This window comes from Podarcis tiliguerta (genome assembly GCF_965153285.1).
Source record: "Podarcis tiliguerta genome assembly, chromosome: 5".
Classification (NCBI taxonomy): Eukaryota; Metazoa; Chordata; class Lepidosauria; order Squamata; family Lacertidae; genus Podarcis; species Podarcis tiliguerta.
In genome coordinates, this window is record NC_139538.1 from 72,689,176 (window position 1) to 72,711,570 (window position 22,395).

General features: G+C 43.0%; 1 protein-coding gene across 2 annotated transcripts in view; it reads right to left on the reverse strand.

Moving 5' to 3' along the window:
* PHYHIPL (phytanoyl-CoA 2-hydroxylase interacting protein like) overlaps nt 1–22,395 on the reverse strand; it is a 79,813-nt gene that overhangs the window by 33,158 nt on the left and 24,260 nt on the right. The window contains exon 1 of one of the 2 annotated variants that reach the window (XM_083440153.1): nt 17,270–17,751. The exons of the other annotated variant lie outside the window; for it this stretch is intronic. Coding sequence (XP_083296279.1) covers nt 17,270–17,375 — 106 coding nt within the window. The 5' untranslated portion in view covers nt 17,376–17,751. Of the gene's footprint in view, nt 1–17,269; nt 17,752–22,395 lie in introns of those variants that run through there. 2 annotated transcript variants of the gene reach the window in all.

A 22,395-nucleotide genomic window follows, 5' to 3' on the forward strand; every position in this document is an offset into this window, starting at 1 on the left:
AAATAACACATTGCTGCTCAGTTTGCCACGGAGACTGGTGTCCCTCAAGATTTAGAGGTCTGGGTTCTTCCCTTTGAAATAATATTTCCTCTGCTTCACAAAAACATAAACTTGCCTGAACTGCCTTTAAGAATCCTGGCTTTCACATATTCTCTTTTTCTTGTGGCATATAAAGAAATGTACTGAAGAGGAAACCTGACTGAAGAATATCAAGGACAACCTTGCAGGAAACTCACTCCGATTTATTTGGAAGCAAGTCTTGTTGACTTCGAAAGAAACTTGCTTCCAAACTAGGGCACATGTACACAGCCAGAGCAAACTGGATTTGAACTAGTTTAACTGTCATGGCTTCCTTGAAGAAACCACGGAAACTGTATTTTTGTACCCATAATTTTCAACCAGGAGCCCTGGCCCACTCAGAGGACTACAGTTCCCATGATTCTTTTAATTCCTTTCTTCTTTTCTTTTATATGAGTCCTAAATATTTTTCTCATCTAATCTGATTTCAATTACAATACAGTGGTACCTCGGGTTAAGTACTTAATTCGTTCCGGAGGTCTGTTCTTAACCTGAAACTGTTCTTAACCTGAAGCACCACTTTAGCTAATGGGTCCTCCTGCTGCCACTGCGCCACTGGAGCCCGATTTCTGTTCTTATCCTGAAGCAAAGTTCTTAACCTGAAGCACTATTTCTGGGTTAACGGAGTGTGTAACCTGAAGCGTATGTAACCCGAGGTACCACTGTAAGTTAATGCCCTGTGCAGAGGCTGAGGAGGTTGCCTGTGATGCTTATACGGTTTACTGTTTGCTGCTTTTTTCTTGTATTTAATTGGTTAAATGTTGCACAGATTTTAACTGTGTCATTAACAATGTTGTTTTACTGAATTGCTTGCTTTTTTAGCAGCTTTGGGAGGATGGATGATCCTGAGAAGCAGCTTGGAAATTGTTTAAGTCAGGGTGGGGAAGCTGTGGACCTCCAGATATCGCTTGACCACAGCTCCTGACCATTGACCATGCTCTCTGGGGCTGATGGGAGTTGTGAGTCTAACAACATCTGGAGGGTCACATGTTAGCAACCCCTGGTTTAAATAAATACATTGAAGAGTTAAGTTAAGCCATTTTACTAAATATAAATATATAAATACGGTGGTACCTCGGGTTACGAACTTAATTCGTTCCGGAGGGCCATTCTTAACCTGAAACCATTCTTAACCTGAGGTACGCTTTCGCTAGTGGGGCCTCTCGCCACCGCGTGATTTCCGTTCTCATCCTGGGGCAAAGTTCTCAACCCGAGATACTACTTCCAGGTTAGCTGAGTTTGTAACCCGAAGTGTTTGTAACCTGAGGTTCCACTGTACTAGGCTGTCTCTGTTTCCTGCTTGCTAGCCCTCCCACTCTTCACAAATCAACCCCTCTTTCTACTCCATTAAACTTCCAAGTGGGACACTGATATATTCCCCTTCATTTCTCCCAATGCCCCCCTCCCCAGTCCTCTGTAGCACAGCAAATGCCTCCTGCAACACCATCAGTTTTCATTTGCTCCTTCCTCAATTCTTCCTCCTCTCCAACTTAATTCCCTCTTTGCCAGAGCCCCAAAATTCTCTCCCTCACAAACACTTCATTCCTATCTCCCGTATTCCCCTCATTCCTCCAAATGTCAAATTTACTCCCACCCAATTTCACACGCCCCTTCCCTAGTTCCTCCTTTCTCTTCCCCACTGGAAGCAGAGAACTAAAACTGCCGCAAACACAGAGTTGCTTCTTGCCCCATACCAAGGCCTTCCCTTAAACTTCCCAAGTCATTTACCATAGACATGAGTCCCCTCCTTTTCCTTCCTGACCCCTTTTCCTTTTCCCACCCCTGCCTTTAGACTCTTGGGAAACAACCAACAAAAACAGCGTGATGACAGACTAGTGCAACTATAGTATAGACAGATGTAGCATCTCTGAGAGCGGATTTATGATCACAGCCTAAGTTGAGTTTCACATAGGATTGCAGAAGCAAGCAGGACATAATTCTGAACAGTTCTTCTGTAAAGGTCTGTAAGAAGCTCCTCTTGACTTTGAAGCTGCAAGGAGCTCATTAAAAGATCTGGAGGTTCAAACTGTAAGTGGTAACACTCCACTTTGCGGTCAGGATGTGGACAGGGAGTGACGGGGTGCGGGCGGGGAGCATACCACAGTACTCCTAGGCAGGAAATGTTATCCTTTTTTGCAGAAACATGCAAGAATTTGTGGACAAGTTTTTTGCGTTTTGGTAGTGAAAAGGAGGATGAGAAATGAGAAGGATTCATGAATTGATGACAGAAGGAAAGGAAACAAGAAGGAGATAAGACAAGCCTGATCAGGATAGATCAGGATAGATCTGATCAGAATCTTCTGCCAGATTTGCAGCACAATCCTAGGCATCTACTCAGGTCCCGGTGAGTTCAATGAGACTTACTCCCAGGTCGGCAGCCTAAAGAAGTTAAGCGTAGTCCAATCTCATTTGCAAAGCCAGATTCTTTGTCTCTGAGCTCTAGCAAGGCAGACTCAATTTCTGCTTCGATACCATTTGGGAGGTGAGGAGAAAAGAATGGAACTAAATAGTTGCAGGGGCAAGAGACACAATTGCCACTCTGGAGTTTTACATCATGAGCAGTTATGGGGCAAGAGTAGTTAATAGTTACCCCCTGTAAGCACACACAAACAAGCCACACCATCAGTCACTTGGGGAAGTATACACTTGGAGCAGTGAAACTTTTGGGGCTCTTGAATCTATGCAAACCCGTTTTTAAAATTCCAGATCTGCAAATACAGACAACACAGTGAATAAATTTATGCACCTGACATAGGTCAAAGGGAGTGAAGATAATTGGCACTTTCCCTCATTTTCTAGAATGTTTTCCTAAAATGTAACTCAGAAAAAAAGGAAAAAAAGATCTGGTTCTGCGAGGTTATGTACTATCTGGAATATGGCTGGCTACCAAACCTATTACCAACCGCTACGACGTGGCAAGCTGGTTTGACACACTCTATATATATCTTGGGAGAACAGTGGGAGGAAGATGTGCAAGAGCTATCTGCTGACATTTATATGATGAAAAATGACTTCAATTTAAGAAAAATGAAGACTGGAGAAGATCAAGTGAAGTGAAGCTGATATTTAAAAGATGACTACTAGGTGACATTATACCAAGTTTTAAAAAAAGAAAGCACACACAAAAATGTCCTATATATACACCACATAAGCCTCCTTGTGATAATTGTATCAAGAAGGAATTCTGGAACTCAAAGGACTAAAACCGGAAATTCTGGGCATAGGGCAGAAAAGGGGAACACTCCTGATTTACATTGATTTTACTCTGCCTCTTGACCTTGGCATAATACAGGCAGCTACACACAAATATTCACCAAATGGAGGCTGCCTCCATCAAGCAAGCTGCTCAAAGTTGAAGCAGAGAGTCTGCCATGCTGCTGCAAAACCACCTATTCATGAGTAGTGCCCCCTCCCCAATGACCTAGTAGCAACCGGTTCCAAAGACTCAATGCAGCAGCCAGATATTGCAATGAAACCAAGAATCCTTGGGCATAATCCCTAAATTAGACAGGAGCAACAAGAACCAGAGTCTATAGACAAGAGATTCACAGGATGAACAAGTGATCCTCACATTGGATGCAAAGCTTCCTCAGATGATGGCAGAATGCCAGTTTTCTACATAGATGCAGACATTTTTCTCTACAGAAATACTTATTAACAATATCCGATTGAGTATCTGAATATGCAAATGGGCTGCTAGATCAATGGGCGTGATCCTAGTAAGCAGCTGCAAACGACTACCAACTCCTTCGCAGCACTATTGCATTGTGTAAAATGTGCAAAAATTAAGGTGGATGCTCAGCAGATACAGAAACTGAAGAGTGAATTTTTCAGTCCATAACGGGAAGAGCAACAACTATTCACCCATTCCAACCTACCTAATAAACACCTCCAAAACAATAAGTAAACTTGTCTTAGTTAAACTTAAATCCCATTGAAATGAGTGTAATTGAAAACATGACTATTTCTCCCCTGTTGATTTCAATCGGAATCAAGTTTACCAACATTTCTTCTGGATTCTAACTAATGTGGATTCTACAGTACAGTAGCCTTTAAAGGCTGAACCATAGAACAAGCACTCCCCTGGAACAAGTATGTCTACAGACAAGATAAACATTTGTAATCTTGAAAATAATTGGTCTTTCCCCCTTGCCCCTTTCCAAGTATTGATATACTGTAAATTATGGACAGATATATGCGTGGGCAAGGAAGGATTTTTCTGGGCTATCGTTTTTTGCCGATTTGTTTATAAGGCTGTTTTTAAAAGGGAGGGTGTCTGTGAATGGGTCTCGCCTGAATATAGCTGCTGAAGCAAAAGATCAATGCATCTAACACATAATCCACACAACATATGCAAAACCACACAGTCCATACTTAGCATTAAAAGGACAGCTACAGAGAAAGACAATGGCATCTATAAAAAGCTTAGCACAATGTTATTTTGGGTTCTGTATTCTCATTTAAGGCTGAATGTGTTGATGCAATATCAAATGAATGCTCAGCCTAGCAGGACTGTATTATCTCTCTGCAGCACAAGTCGCAGTGACTAGATCGATTTTTTGGGGGGGTCTCCAATTACTCCTGTATAAATGGGATGTGTCAAAATGCCACTGCACATTTTTAAAAAGTGGAGGCCAATTTAGGCATCAGAAATCTACACTTATTTCATAGTGAATTCTGTATTGCAAATATAGAAATAAATTCCATTCAACGTAAGAACAGCCAGACTGAGTCAGGACTGCATCCAGGGTCCAATAATGTCCTGATGATTTAAGAACACAAGCAGAGGATGCTTTGAGTCCTATGTATACACTGAGGGAATACAGAAGAAGCATTAAAAAAAGCTTAAAACTCTCGCACACTTTGCTGCATGTACAGACCTAGCACAACAAAGAACTGGCTGAGCAGGATCCCACCCACCCCAGCATAATACGATTGCTCCTCTGGACAACTTATTTATTGCCTCTTCATCCTGATTGGCTTGTCCAAACCTTAGGCAGAGGTTAGATTGTATCTGGTCTTTATTGAACATTTGTTCTGATTTTTTTTTTGTGTGTGGGAAGGTTATATGGCAATGAGCATCCGTCCTGCATTTGCCCTGATTTGCACATCTTCCCATTAATCATTTACCCCATGTATTTGATGCATTTCCCTGTTACTTTCCAAACCACAAAAAAATCTAATATTTTAAGAAGTGGATTTAATAGCACATTTTCCCACTGCAATTGTGGAAACCAAAAGTTCTGGTATGTACTTGAATCTCTTTCGTGAAATACTGAAACCTTGAAGACATTCAAAGAGAGCATCAACAAAGTGGCAGAGCCCCACTTACAATCTGAAGTGGTACATTCCAATCTCTCTCCTGAAGATTTTACCACCTCGTTTTACTGCAAGTACAGAACAGAACACATTCAGCAGAAGAGAAGTGAATAACCTTCCTAGTATGACCGGGCAGAGCTTGAAGAGTGCCAGGGAGGCACTGCAGAGTCACAAGGGAAGGGATGGTTCCCGTGACAGAGGAGCGAGGCAAAAGAAGGGCAAGCCATGATCAGGGAGGGATACTAAAGAAGTCCAGTGAAGAAAGAGGCCATTGTGCACAGAGTCCCTTCACTGTATCTACAAGCTATAACTTTGCATCCATCTCCTTGCAACAATATACACTATTATAGCCGGGTCTGGCTATGGGGCAGCTGATTCCAGCTGCTGCAGTGTTTGCTCACAAATAACAACAACAACAACAATAATAATAATAATTTATTATTTGTACCCTGCCCATCTGGCTTGGCCTCCCCAGCCACTCTGGGCGGCTTCCAACAAAGATCTGGTCCCCTCCTCCTTTCGGCACTTTTGTATTAGAAATCCTTGTTGCTGGGTTCATTTGACGGAATCCTCCTGGGTCAACCACACCGTGCAAAAACGATTTGGCCAACCTCTTTCACTCAAGACCGTGATTTTGAACGTATGAGGCAGGTCTACATAAAGAAGCATGATATCCATGCTTCCCTCCCAAATACTTCTCCCATTGTTGATTTTAGCTGGGTCAGGAGGCAGAGGCCCCACAGCAGCCTACCTTATCAATACAAGGCCAAAGAGCTGAGTACCTGTACAATTTTTGGAGGCGTATCAAGTCTATAAGAAATCAGGGCCAAAATACATGTGGTACTGTGTCTTTCAGTGTGATTCAACTTAAATCACAAAGGAAAAAAGAAAAGTGGAGTCTATGAACAGTCCCAACATCTTCAACAGGGTGCAAGGAAGAGATTGCGAAGAGGGCTGACTGCTGTTCCAGGTGGAGCTCCTTCATCATGCCTTGAATCTGTTTATAGCAGGGATGGGGCAAATGTTGTCGTCCCTATCTGCCCCTTGGCACTACGCCTATGCCCCATCCGCTCTCCAGCCCTGCTTTGCATCCTCCTTGGGTGCTTTTGCCTGGCTGCAATGCGTTATTCGACTCGGATAATGCTTGTTGCTTGCCAGGAGGGAGCAAAGAGGAGGGTGAAGAAACTAGCTTACTGGACAAACACAAAACTTAGTTTCTCTGCCCACTTTTGCCTCTAGCCCCACACAGCACTGGAATGTGGCCCCCAAAAGGCTGCCTAAAATGGAATGTGGCCCTGAGGGTGAAAAGGGTTCCCTTATCCCTCGTTTATACCTTGGTCTGCTTTCCTTTGCTTTTCTTCAGCCACCTCTTTTCTAAAACCCAGTTCTTATTCCAAATTCCACCTGGCCTAGCTTACCTCTTCTCTGCCATACCCTGGTTTCCTGGTCCTGTCTGCTGGGGCCTGGTCTAGCTATGACATCCAATCCTGACAGGTGAGCAGCTTTTAAGATTCAACCCTAATTAGTATGGAAATTTACTTTTCTTAGGAAAGGCATAGTCCAATTATCAAATAATAGCAAAGTTAAAAGAGAGCATTGAGATTAGACAATGTTCTTCATCTGAAAAAAACAAGAGGACAGAAACATGGAGTTTCAATATATATTACCTGGGAATATTCTAGCAAGACATAACTCACCCACTCCCAATTTGAGGGACAATTGTCAAGGTTCGCCAATGTCTTCAGCATATTTTTTTTTTAAGTCTGATTATTGTTTTCTAAACCACCTGCGCAAAACAGTACCTGCATTCAAGCGTGGACAGAAGCAAGAACACTTTGTGATAACAATAAAACTAAAATTGATTAATGACTCAGCTACAACCCCACAATGGAAATTGATTCCATTAGCAACACCACAATGTGTTATAACCAGCTGAAAGAAATATTTTTAAGGTCAGACAAGGGATGTGACAACGCACACATAGCATCAAAGCTTTCACATGGAAACTTTGGTTAAGGCTCTCTTTTCTCTCTGTTACAACTGGAAACTTTTGACACTACTAAAAGGGCATCACTAAAACATAAAATGAAAGATAGAAATCACCACACAGTCAGAATTCGTGATGGTGGTCATGATGGGATGTGGTCCAGATGAATAAAATCCAGCTTTGTGCACCACACAGTTTCATAGGTGGTTATATACATATAGGTAGTTGGTGTACCATAGTAACGAGGGGTACAGACTATTAAGTCCCCAAATCAGATCTTACCTCTGCTATTAGTACACTAGAAAATCTCAGAGAACTCAATACTGCTCAGTATCAGTCCAAACTCATTTTATCCCCAATGTGAACATAAATCATTAGCTCTGATGTTAGTAATGTACTAGATAAGTTCGAAATTAGCCAGGCGGCAGGCGCATTTTGCACCAAACTATCAGCCACTTGTGACCAAGTGCAGGTGCCTGGGCAGCAGGATGGTGCCTAACATTTTAACCATCTGGAGGTGCATGCCTGAGGATACTTGGATCTTGGCTGTTTTCACACAGGCAGCATTCATGGATCACCACAAAGCTCCTGACAGAGCACATCCCAAACGCCTTATCAAAAATGCTTAAAATGGAATTGGCGTTCCAAATATAGCTCATACAAACTTTTTGTTACCTAGTTCTACCTTAATCTGCTGGGGCAAACTTCAGTTAAAGTTGCTGATTATTTACTGTATCTATAGCTTACCTCATCCTTCTTCCAAGGAATCCAGAGCAATGCATGTGGGGTTGCTCTGCTTTATGGTAGCAACCCTATGAGGCAAGTTAAGCAGAGAGACAGTGACAAGCCCAGTTCTACCTGGTGAAGGTCCTGACTGTCTGGGGATGTTAACCAAGGACTCCCTGGCCCTAGTCAACATGCAATCAATTCCCATTCATTTGGCTTCTCTTTCAGAGACAGTCCCTTCCCATTTGGCTGCACAGTTCTGTTGTGGTTATCCACGACCAGATCCAATGTAGGGAAATGGATGTGCAGAAGATAAGTGCATGCAAAACTGGAACTTTGCTTTCCGAGTGGTTTGTCTCTGCAGTAGCAAAAAACAGGTAACAAAGCCACAACTGCAGCACAAGTCCCCCCTGCTGCTGACACGTATGCAGATTTTGGCTTGACTTCCTCCCCCTGCATTGCTACTTCTTCTTAAATAGGTAGCCCAGTGCATCTAGCAAAAAAGAAAAGAAAAGAAAGACAGGGACAGAGAAATGGACACACGATGCCCTCGCTGAAGCCTATTTTCAAGGAACCTGCAGATGGACATTAATGGCAAAGGGGGCAGAGAAATTGAGAGGAACAAGCGAAGGAGAAGAAAAATTACTCTGGATATGAAAAGCGAAGGCGAATTAATGAGGTAGGAAAAACCCAACAGCTGCGAGATTGTTCAAAGGAATAGAGAGGACATAGCAAGCCAAGACTATTAATGAGGAGAACCAGAAACCAGAAAGGGTGAGTGGCGGCAAACTGTCAAGGTCAGAGAGGCAGGCTACAACAGGAAAGAGTTAAAAACAGGCATCTGTTGCACACCAAGACCTTTCCTAGGTACTGCCTTGTTTTGCAAGGAGCAAATAGCTACAGAAAGTGCCATCATGCCTAAAGTAACGAAACTCCATAGATTCCGTTCTGCAGCTAAGAGTTCCACAAGCCAAGCATGTCCCTTTGGACCACCCTGAGCCTGTGCCAACTGGATTCATTGGTTGTCCCCAAGCTCTCATTTTTAACTATGGGACAAACATGTGACAAGACTTGGTTAAATTCACAGGCTACTCCATAAATGTGATTTATTTCCAGTTAAGATGAGGTAAGTGATAAGCAAAAAACTTGTTGAAATGTGTGCAACTGCGGAGAAGGGTTGCAACTCAGTGGTAAAAGTGCCTTCTTTTGTGAGTGAAAGGTCCCAGATTCAATTTCCGACATCTCCAGGTAGGGCTGGAAGAAACTCCCGCTTGAAACCCTGGAGAAGGGCTGCTAGTCATCACAGACAGAGCTGAGTTAGATGATGAGGATGAACAGTAATAATAGCCTGCTTTTCATTGAATATTTCCAATCCCAGTGTGTGGAGCAAAGCAATAAAAATAAACAGACAAATCAAAGCATCTGGACCAATGCAGCATCCTAATGAGCACAGTCCACTCAATACATGTTGCAAGGGTTGTACAGCACTTGACAACCCCTAATTTTGCTACTGGAAACCATCTGGAAGATGGACCATACCAGTGTTCCAAATTGGCCAGGCATCAGGTGCCTTTTGCACCTCGCCAATGGCCACTTGTGACCAAGAGAAGATGCCTGGGCGCCAGGATGGTGCCTGACACCTCTACCATCTGGAGGTGCATACCTGGGGATAGTTGGATCTTGACCATTTTCATACACTAGCCACACATCCTGTACAATTCTGTTAGATTTCAAATGCACAATCGGAATAAATTTCAGGAACCAAAAAGTTGTACTTAAAAATATGGCTTTTGAGCAGCTAGGCATTCCATTTTGGTGAGGATAACCCTGGTGTAAGGAGCCATTTGGTGCCTAACATATATGCCTGAGTTTCTAATACTGGACCCTACATGGATGGACAGACCTACATTAGGCATAGGTCTGAAGGTTATAAAGCTGAAAAAGGCAGCCTCAAATAGTACCGGTCTCTCACAGAAACAACAACAAAATAACCCACCTTATGAATAAATTGATCATAATAAGCAGTTGAAGTCTGACATAGATTGAGGGATTTGTGGTTCTTTTTTTCCATATATTTTTTTTTGTAAAAGGTCCTCTCAGTCAAACGATTGGTCGCCCTCCTTCCTGCCACAACATCTTGCTTGTTGTGGGAACACTGGCACATGGGAGTGAACAAAAGGCCATGGCAAATTTAAGGGATTCAAGCAGGGACAGGTGTTCAGCGAGGTACCCCAGATGCAGGGGATAGATACAAATGCAATTAAAGGCTTGATTAATGATCCAGAAGAGTGAGAACACATACTGGTGAATTCACCAATGATGTTAAATGAGAACTGGTAGTCGCAATGAGCAGATGACTGAGAATTTCATACAAATAGGTTTTTGGTTTTTTTTTTATATAAAAAAAACACCTCTCAAAGAGGTAGATGAATGAATGCTGAACCATTCAGAAATGGTCTAACAGAAACACACAATGGAAAGGGAAGACACAGAAAAAACTGCCTGTTAGGAACTAGCATGACTTTCACCCCCCATGCTTTCCTTGTGAAACTGTAGTGAATTCTTCTTTCATAGTTTGAGTACTCCATTTATAAAGAAAGCTCCACTGGGAGACTGGGTGCTAAGCAGAGACAGTCCTCAGCGGACTGTATTCAAGTGCCTAATGAAGAATACTTCTGGACACAATTTGATGCAACATTGGAGCTGAGATAGGACACCCTAATGATTACTCTGCTTCCCAGCTAATCGTGGCCTCAGAAGCAGCTGTCAGCATGAAATGCAATAATACAATGTATGTTAAGGCAAACTGGATAAACAGCACAAAGGCATATAATACCATCCATGCCATTAGAAAGCAAACAACAAATGGTTTTTGTTTTAAAGGAAGGGATACAATACTGCTCAAGGAAGAGCGATAGAAATTGCCTGGGGCAGAAGACATAACTGATGCCCAAGAAAAATTAGAATACACATTATTACATATTACACACACACACACACACACACACACACACACACACAACTGTCCATGTGGTGGACAGACAATTAGAAACACTTGAAGGATATAAGCAAAAGAATTAAGAAGGGGCGGTATTAGTAAAGTCAAAGTGAACGTAGCAATTTTAGAATGTGAGAAGTAGGGACAAAGAAGAATATTCTGAATTACTGTTCTGGAAAGATGTTGCTACTAAGCTACATGAAAGCATGGAGTGGACCTCTTCCTCTGGAGCTTCACATCTCTTACCTAGGTACCAGCTGTACCCTCTTCACACAGTGCCCAGTTAATGGAATTCACTTCCCCAAGATGTCAGACAGCCACAAGTTTAGATGGCATTGAAGAGGGAACAGACTTGCTTGTCCTCCTTGATTTTGCCTATCTACTGCTATTAGCCATTTGGCTAAAAGGAGCCTGCATGTTCAGACACAGTATACCTTCTGACTACCAGGCGGGGAGCAGCATCTGGGGAACTGCTATACCTTCAGGCCCTGCTTATGGGCTCTCTTGGAAGTATGGGGGAGGGTCACTGTGGGAAATCCAAATGCTGGACTAGATAAGCCCATGTTGTTCTGTTGCAGCAGGACTCAAATTAAGCACTGGTTTTCAGATTAAGTTTAAAAGCTGTTCCTACACAGGAGCTAGACACGTGTGTGTGTGTGTGTGTGTGTGTGTGTGTGTGTGTGTAATTCCATATGGCAATCACAACCTTAACACTGTTCTTTTATTTTCTATGAACATTAAAAATGTTGATGATGCACCAGAAATGTGATTGTGCCATTTCAGGATGTGCCTATTATGAATTTTAAGAAAAGATGACACTAGAGTTATTTATGCCTGTGGAAAAGAGTGATTAGGAGACTGAACAGATTTTGTGCCTTCACGATATGACAAGTTGCAGTCTGGATCCCCTTTTGCAAAGTGTGTAATGCTATTTATTAATATTAATATTTTAATATCACTTTCTCAATTCACATTTTATTTTGCTTAAAGATCATATTATATTGTTCCACCACCTCCACAATTATTTAACTGTAAGTCAGATCTGGGTAATTGAAGACAGACAAATAGGCATGGGCACTTATTCAGGAATATGCATTTCAACATGACACAACAAACAAAATGTTTAAGCAGATACAAAATAACCAGAGGATATTGAAAATGAATGAATGTTTATAGTTTGCATACATCTAAATACCTATAAATTGGGCTTTGGGGTGGTAAAATGGAACGAAAACATTTTATATTAGATCCACCAAGACAACAAAGAATATCCATTGTTAACCTGCATAAACAGCAGCAAGAGAAAAATGGCTGGGAATTGTCTTCTTTCTCTCCCCCCCCCCCCCGCTCCACCCCCATTTCACTGCTTCCCTGTGCGACTATGTTACCAATAAATTGGTTACAAAAGAGGGAAGATATTGTGAGCATACCAACTACAATGTGGGATGAGAAAAAATATACAGTATTGCTTTATTTTTCCATGGGAAAATTTCCATTTCCTAAGTTCGTTGATAACAATGAATGGATGCCAGTTGTAAACGCAGTATTGGCAGTTACAAAGTGTTTAGCTCCATTTACTAAACACAAGTAAAATAAAAATGCTACATTAGATCACTAGAAGACCCTCAGGAATGCACTGGACATGTTTCCAATTAGACCCCCCCCCCAAAAAAACCCCTCACATCACTGAATACCATGCATCTCATTCTATCATCAAGGTGAATAGGGAACTCCATCTGCACATTCAGTCGCCACAGCAACAAGGGAGCCCTGAATTAGTTTTTAAAAGGCTATTGCATTCCCTATTACAACTTACAATTTGCAGAGAGGATCTGCTGAAAACACTCTAGAAGTAGACTTGATTGGATGATCTAGGATTGCTCTTAAATAGCGACCCCAGCTTTATGGAACAACTTGAACAGGGAGGTCAGTTTGAGCAGATACCTGCAGGCCTTTAAGTGCTATTGCAAAATGTTTCTATTATTATTATTATCAGCATCATCAAAGAACGCCCTTTCCCAGGCTGCCACACCCACACCCACCCCAAGCTTGTGAGGGTGATAGAACTACCAAGAGGCCCCTCTCTGCTGCTCTGTAAGGTCTGTAGGGAAGGAGGCAGCTTTTCAGATATTTGAAGCCTCTGTCATTTACACTGGCGTGAGCACTCTAAGTTAAGCCTCAACATGAGCTGTGGACCAGCGCAGCTATCTTAAAACAGGAGTTTGTATTTTTTAAAAGAAGGTTGAAAAATGTTATAATTTCTATGAACTGATTTTTCACGGCATCTGTTTATTGATTTTGGCACTTAATAAATATTTCATTTTTATTTAATTTGATTAATATGGATGTGGACCACCTGAAGAACATTTTGATAGGAAAATGGAGTCCTAGTCTATATCTACAGAAAGAGTTTGTGTGTCTCTGGAATAACAGAATTTCTTTTCATCTGGAATTTATTAGTATTTTAGATTCTCGGTTCGGCCTTCAGGGTGGCAACATGGTTGGAAAAGTGAAAAATGGAAATTAAATGCATGTCACATCATAAATGTATTGTTGTTATCAACAGGTAGACTATTTTATCTCGAACTTCTAATATTAGGATTCTGACATCTCACATTTGCTATACATTGGGTCTAGAAGGTAACCAAGCAAGCAACTTTTCAAATCAAATCAACTTTCAAATGAGACTGTAGAAGAACCGAGTTGTTTTATATTTATAGAGCTAACATCTCCACTACATAGCGGTAGGTTAAAATACTGCTGAATATAATGTTCATTATTCTGTGTGTTCCTTTATCCTTTTCACATTTTGATGCACATCATTGTCAGTGGGCATCGTTAAGTGCTTGTCTGATTAGATTCACCTTCAGCAAGTTAAAAGAAAGCCAATTCCATACACCTATTTTCTCAACAAGAAAAACAAAACAGTAACATGGGCTGCAATAGTGTACTTGGCGGTTTCAGTGAGGTTCGCACACATCAAATGGGTGAAAGTCTACAGCCATAAAATGAAAACATTAGTCAGTTTAAACCATCGGTCAGCTGGGGAAGAGTTGAACACCCAGTGATTTCAAAGAGACGAGAACTGCAAAGATCATATTCAAGTCTCCCTTACAATTGCTGCTGTGAAATAGCCATTCATTTCAGTGGAGTTTTCACAGGAGCCCTGCCCATGAGCCATCAAAATGCTCATTGTACAGCAACACTGCTTGATAGATTGCACCCCATGATGCTTTAGAAGAGATGCTACTTCGTTTTTTATGGTGTTGCACTTAGAAGCAACTAATTATATGCTGCTCTCCTGGAAAGTTGGGTCCATTTATCCCATTTTGTCTTTCCATGTAGGCATTCCTGAGTCTTAAGTGCCACCTGTTGGAAGCAAAGTATGTTTCAAATGCACTTACCCACATCAGGTTCTGCACACTAGTGGTAAAATTTTGATGCACGAAGCCTGCACACGTTTCTGCCTGCCTGTAAAATTTGGAATAATGCCCTACCTCAAAAGGCATTGGGATTAATGAGCCTTGCACTGGTGGAGTTCCAGCCATCAGAGTTTAGTATGTATGAGGATTAGCTAGGCATGAAATCTATTGTGGGGAAGAACTGGCATTTCCCTAATATCTTTTTTTTTTTTTTTGAGCCAGCTTTTCTTTTTCTTAAAGATCAGGAGGAAACGAAATCACACTAAAAAGTGTAACCCTGCTTCATTGTACACAACAATTAATTAAGACTATTCTGAATCAATTAGCAGACTGCTACAATTAACTTTGTAAGCTTCACTACACTTTGAGAACTACGCGAGCCTTCCATTTACCCCCATCTCAAAATATCTGCCGCTACCAAACACAGCTATGACTAATATATATACTGGTCACGTTTGTGGCTTGTCATGGTTTATTGTGAATAAGCAGTGTGCTGATGAATGCTGCCTAATCTCTCTCACTTCACCCCTCCCTCTGACGCAAATAGAAGATACAAACTAGGAAGCCACAATTAAGCTTGGCTTCCTGTGACATCCCAACCCAGGATCCTTGACAAGCCAGAGGTTCATAATTGAACAACAAACCATGGTTTGAAACTGAATAAAAACTGACTATGGCTTCTTGGTCTGTTTTCTACCCACATCAGAGGAACAGCAAAGTGGGAATGTTGCACCAGTGTCCGGCTTGTTCACAATAAACTATGGTAAGCCAGCAACCCTGGCTTATTGGGAAGCACGAATGCATCCACTGTTAAATATTTTGTGGAAATGACATAGTTAAATCAATTTAAGGAAATTATGCTACTGTATCTATTAAATGAAAGCGAGTATTGCTTTGTTGCTGCCCACACCAACACAGGAACATTTTCCTTAACACAGGTTTTAATGTCATTGTACTTGTAACCAAAAATATAATCCTGGAAATCTGCATGGCAATTGTGGGAACTCAAGTAGAAATGGAAAAGGCCCATTAAACTCACACTCCTGAACACAATGTTAAAACTAAAACTTGACAAATATTCAGCTTCAGAATGGTTAAGTCTGGTACTAAAAAGGCCCATTATAACAAAGCTTCTAGGGTATATAGCAAATTTGTTGTGCTACTTGATTTGCAGTCCTGAACCAACTATACAGTACTTCAACTGTCACAAATGGGACTACTCAATAATAACGTGCTTGTAGATTGCAGATGCATACTCCAAAATAATATGTGTAGACAGAAGAAATATAACATTAAACCACCAAATGTTCAGAGTACTAAAACCTTGTGGTATTGTTCACTGCCATATAAGCCATATTTTTTTCTACTTTTAAGCTAGGAGATACTATTTAAAATAATTTTAAGTTGTTTTGAATTACTAGATGTTGAACAATATAAGGTAGGCAAATGAATACAAAATTTAATTGTGTCTTGTAAATTAACTCTAGGGTATTACTTTCTGAACACAGGTTATTCTGCTGTTTAGCACAGTGCTTCTTCAACGAAGTGAGACATAATTGTATAGAATTAATATTAAACACACTCCTAATTGCTAGTCTTCAGTGTGGTACATCAGTATGTAAATTGGTTGTTCCCCGTTCTTTATTACACAGCCTTACAAATGCCTGGGTTTCTGCAGCTCAAACAACCCTTTTGCACTCTGCCTAGCAAATTAAGTTTTGTTATTAGTTTTAACCATGCCACTTAGCAGAATATGCATTAACAAGCCAACACTGTCACATTCCCTTGCTTTTTAGATTTTCTCGCTATGTCTACTCCCATATTCCCTCTGTATCAAAATTTGTAACTGCTAGAGTGCAGAACAAAGGATTTAACATTAGCACACAAAATCGCTTGCATCAGTCTCGAATTCTGCATTAGATCAGACTCCACCAAGCGAACTTCCGCCACAGTCCAGAGAAGAGGCTGCAACTGTCCATGGTGCTGAAACATACAAACCTCCTTTTCTCTTTTCCTTTACCAAACCCCGTACTACCGCCACAAAGCCAGGCGTTTTTGCACCCCTCAAGCGGCATTTATATTGAATTACTACATGTGACAAGTTTCTTCATTAGTAAAATAAATAAGAGAGAGCTAAGCACATGCGACCCCCTCACTCCCCACTCTAAATAATAATTCAGGACGTCACAATCGGGTTCGTGCCTGGAGTTCGAGATCATGGCTTCGCAAGAAGTGATCATCCCAACCGGACTCGGAGTGGCTGTGCGCGTGAAAACGCATGCCTAAACACGCGTTTCTCAGAGCCGAAAATGTTAATTAACGTTTGAATGCAGCTGCTCCTCCTTTCCAATTCTCGAAACAGGCAAGCGCTCTGCAAGGCGCAGAACTATCCCTCCGCCCCGCACCTTATAGAGGGGTTTCCCTCTATAACGGTGCGACCCCTCCTTTAAAAAAACACACAAAAAACTGTTCTTTTGTTCTCAAATGCCAGGGATGGAGGGGGACATTTTACACGTAACCCCGCGCAAGATTGGATTGGGGGGGCGGCTGACTGGAGAGGGTAGATGGGGTGTCAACAAAGAGCCATACGCGGGGGTGGTGGTGGTGGTGAATTTTGCATTAGCAATCCCGGTGGGGGTGGGGCGAGGCGGTGGCAGCAAGAGCACGGGCCGCTTTGCGCTGAGACGAACTCCCCCTACCTCCCCCCTCCCCACCCAAGCCCCGACACCTTCCACTCACCGTCCCTATCGCAGAGCTGGATGGCCTCCAAGCTGAGGTTCTTGATGACATCCTCGCAGGGGCTGCTCGGGCTGCTCATATGGTGATCCAGGCGAGGCACCTCCATTGTTTCCCGCGCCCCCCACCCTCCGACTTCTTGCCTTTCGGGTTTATTGCTCTTTTCCCCCCTTCCCTTTTCCCCCTTTTGAAACAGGGGGCTGTCAGGGGTGGGGAGGAAAAGCGAGCGCTGGAAGGAAGGGGGGGCGCGCACGCTTTGCGATCAGCGGCGACGGCAGCAGCTCCTCTCTCCTGGTGCGCCGTCTCCCTCCCTCCCCGTCTGTCTCCGTCTCTCCAGGCTGGCTGCGAAACTGCTGGGTGCAGCAGGGGCGCGCGCGCGCGGGCGCGCACTCTCTCTCCCCCTTCCCTCCCCGGGACTGGCTGGCAGGCGGGCGGCGGGCGCGGATTGGAAGGCAGGCGCGCGCGGCGGACGGGGGTGGGGGGGGGGGAGCGAGAGCCGGCTGCCTGTCCCTGCAATGGAGCCCGAGAGCAAGGGAGGGGAGGGGGGAGGGAGAGACACGGCTCGCGCTCGGCACGCCTGAGCCTGGTGGAGCGGGGGGGGGGGGCGCGCGGTTAAGCTAGCCCTTTAAAGGGGCCGCGCGCCACTCTTGCTGAGTCAAGGCTGGCGCTTGCACCAACATCATCTCTCTCTCCCACCCCTCCCCACCCCGGTGCATGTAACGCAATGCACTGCGTTGCCTGCAGGCAGCTTTCTCTCTCTCCCAGTGGAGGGAGGGGGAGCTGCGGCGGCTGCCGCCTCAAGTCTCCCCGTCGCTCCTTATGTAATGGGTTTATCAGGGAATTAAAAGCAGCAGCAGCTGCTGCAAATAAGGTTCCAATTCCCCCAATGCGCGAGCGCGCAGTTCCCGCCTTCTTCTGCGCCCAGGCAACGCTACTCTTGGCGGGAAGGGCCGCTTGGCTCCTCCCCCTCAGTTATTTAGGCAAATCAGTTCCTTGGGTGGGGGTGCGGGGGAGGACAATGGGCCGCTACGCATTTCGAATTATGTTCGCTAACGCTTGGTTAGCAACGACAAACCTAGACAGCATCTTAAAAAGCAGAGACATCACCTTGCCAACAAAGGTCCGTATAGTTAAAGCCATGATTTTCCCAGTAGTGATGTATGGAAGTGAGAGCTGGACCATAAAGAAGGCTGATCGCTGAAGAATTGATGCTTTTGAATTCTGGTGCTGGAGGAGACTCTTGAGAGTCCCATGGAATGCAAGAAGATCAAACCTATTCATTCTGAAGAAAGTCAGCCCTGAGTGCTCACTGGAAGGACAGATCGTGAAGCTGAGGCGCCAATACTTTGGCCACCTCATGAGAAGAGAAGACTCCCTGGAAAAGCCCCTGATGATGGGAAAGATGGAGGGCACAAGGAGAAGGGGACCACAGAGGGCGAGATGGTTGGACAGTGTTCTCGAAGCTATGAACATGAGTTTGACCAAGCTGCGGGAGGCAGTGGAAGACAGGAGTGCCTGGCGTGCTCTGGTCCATGGGGTCACCAAGAGTCGGACACGACTAAACGACAAAACAACGACACTTGGTTAGGGAAAGTGTGCTGCCTTAAATAGTGATGTAGTTGTTCGACGTCAGCAATTCATCCTAGGTTTGGATAGGTATGTTGCTTTGATATGTCTGTAGCGGGACTACGGAATCGATTTTCTTTTGAAACGTATCAAAAATAAAGCCATATGCAGTAATGAAAACAAGACTTGAGACCTTGCTGACAAGGAAAAAAATGTCACTGGTGTTTGGAGGAATGATCTGCACACATTCCTTTTCTTATGTATAACCGCTTTGTTCCCCAGAGAGGGGTGCTTTGGCCTGGACTTGCCCTGTAGTCTCTCACGGGCCACTTGCCAAGTGTCACCTTCACCTCCTCCCTTTCTGCCACATTTTATACTCAAGGACAAATCACTTGAAGACAGCTCACATATTACAAACTTCCTAGGGTCCTCTTTTTGGCAGACTGCCTGTCCAAGCCAAGTTCGAAGAACCCTAGAAAGGGATACCCTCAAAGTTGCCCATTGACAATAAGCACCTGACCGGACAGCAGACACAACAGCGACACTGTTATATTGAGAGGGATTGTGACTCTATTTAAATGGCAGTAATTGTTTCCAAGTGTGCATCACTATGTACAGGTTAGCACTTGCAGGATTTATACAGATCTGCTTTTCTTTTGTCCTCTCATTTGGTGATATGTAAGTGCCCATCCTACTACCCTGCAAACTTTTCTTCTGCCCCACTCTTTACAAGAGAGAAAGCAACAGAATTTCAGTAAGTAATGAAATTCCATGGGGAAGAACTTCCCTCTTCATGGCTCTGAAGACAAGTGCCTCCATGCATACTGATCACTTGATGGCTTTAATGTGCATCAGTTATTTTCAAAATGTGAAATAGCCTTCACGGTGCTTCCAGGAGGAGCTATCCAAAGGTCTGTAGGAATACAGTCACATGACAGAAATAATATCTGATCTGACATCACGCAAACATAGGCACTCTGCTCACACAAATAGCTACCAGGAAGCAGCTGCAGTCTCTGGTGTTGTTACTGGCCAGATGTTGCCTTCCTCATAAGGCTGCATTCTGTATTTCTAGGCTGCCTAGATGGTTCCATGTAGAAAACCTTCTCCCAAGCCTTTGCCTAAATAAACCATCTATGTGTGGGGAGGGGTATTGTTTTGTTATTATGTATTTTTTGCATTTTTATACTGCAAACCGCCCTGTGATCCTCGGATGAAGGGCAGTATATAAATTTAATTAACAATCATGACAGAAAAAGTAGCATACCTGTGAATCAGTCCTGAGGAAAAAAAAGACACTGAGCGATTCATTACAAAGTTAAGTACAAAGAAGCGTCATTTGACTCCAGTGCAAAAATAAAAAGACAAGATACAGAAAACTAAAGAAACCCCCCGATGCAATTTAATGACCTATCCAAGAAACATTGCAAAATGACAACAAATGCATCCATTTCAAATCATAAGAGTGTATGACTGACTGATTTTCATATAATAATCTAGTTTCCAGTGGTGTAGTCTATATATTTGGAGGCCACCATTGATGGTGGGTCATCGTCAACAGGCCAGCTCCAGCGGGGAAACCCCAAGTGGAAGTTCCCTTTTGGGTTGGTCCTTAGGGATCTGATGAAGGTGAAGGCACTACCCATAGGTGACTGGTTGTGGATGGGCTTGCTCCTAGCCTGGAGAAAAGGGTGTGTAAGAGGGTTAGCTATACTAAGTGTTAAGTGGGATGCTGGGGGGCATGTCTGTGCTAAGAACATTAGTGCAGATCATGAATGCATATCTAGTGTGATCAGTATTTTGCAATTTTATATTGTCTTGATTGATTGATTTTACTCTTTTTATCTTTCCTTTGGATTAATATGCTGTTCACTGCTTTGGGGTTGCCTTTGGACAGTATATAAACAAACCCTAGCATGGCATAATGTGTTTCACTTGTTTTATAACTGTATATTATTATATTGCTGTAGCCCTCCCTGAGACCATATGGTAAATTTGGGTAATAAATCCTGTTTTTTTAAAAAATATAACCCAAAGCAACACATAGCATGTTATATACAGAAAGTTGGAAAATAAACTGTAAAGAAAGGCTGAGGCAATTCTTCTGTTCTTTTGTTGAAAACACAGCTTCACGTCTGCTCTGACCCACCCACACACCCACCTTGGTTTGCTTTTGGGTGCAAATTGCTGATAGAATTTCATGAATGTCAATGAGGCTGAAAGAACAAGAGGAAAAGGTATAGAGAGCCACTACCAGAGAAATCTGACCAGAATTTACATTCACACAGCTGCTGAACATATTTCAGCTTTTGTCCCGACTAAAAGCCAATAAATACAGATTAAAGATGACAAATTCTACTGTGCTACATTGGCTTAGTGGGGTGATAACAGGATACGAGGATTTTCACCTCTAGGTCAGTGGTTTAAATACTGATCAGGGCTCAGTTGTGCCTAGAAGTGGCTACCAGCTGTCCAGCGAACACTTCTGAAATGAGTTGGTCTCGGTCCATTTCCTAGCAAATAGCAATTCACTTTCCAATAAACACATTTGGTGCCTTTTTTGCTAGCAGTTCCTCCCCAAGGACTGGAACCAGCTTGGTGAGTTTTTGTTTTAAAAATGAACATTTTTTATCTTGCTCAGTATAACTTTTGCTGACATCACCATAGAGGCTTCAGATGAAAATATTGTTTCACGCTCATCGCTTCACCAAGAGGTACAAAGCTTGGGAGGCAGCCTTTTATACAAGGATCGCTTTCCTTGTGAGGAGACAGTACTGGAGAGATTCATGGCACCTTTGTGATACGTTTATTTACAAATATTCCATGAGGGATACCCAGACAAATGGTGTTAGCCTTTACATCAGTTAGATGATTCTCGGAGTCTCTACAATTCTATTGTTCTAAGTCCAACCCTCTGCAATGCAGGAATATGCCACTGTCCCATATGGGGATTGAACCTGCAACCTTGGTATTATCAGCACCATGCTCTAACTGAGCTATCCAGGCATCTAGGAAGCAAATTGGCTTCTTGTCAAGACAGCTACAAATCTCAGATATTCTTCACTTTCTCCTTCCCTGGATATGCCAATGCTGCAAAACCCAGCAAACTCTTTTGTTCCTTCCTACACAGATGGGTGTGTCCAATAATGACTAGCCACCAGCCATCAAATACTGCCCTTCAGTAAAGTAATCAAAGCAGTGAAAAGTCCACAAACATTGCCACCTCTTTATCTGACACAGTGCAACATAACTCCCATAACACCACATGGTTTTACTGAATTGTACTAGGGCTCGGATTCTGACTGAATGCGAGTAGCAATTCATTGGGTTCTGGGGGGACTATCAAGACGGAAAGCAAAAATGTCCAACACGCTAAAAGCCAGAGCTGGAGAAGGGATAACAGGGATCACATTTCCAGGAATGCTTCTAAGTGCCACCCATTTAAGAAAAGGAGGCGGAGAGGGGTTCTTTGTTGTTGTTCCCTTCTTTATCTCCCCCCAGATTTTTGAATCACAAAACAAATTTGAAAAAGAGTAAACTGGAGTGAAAACTACAAGCCCTGT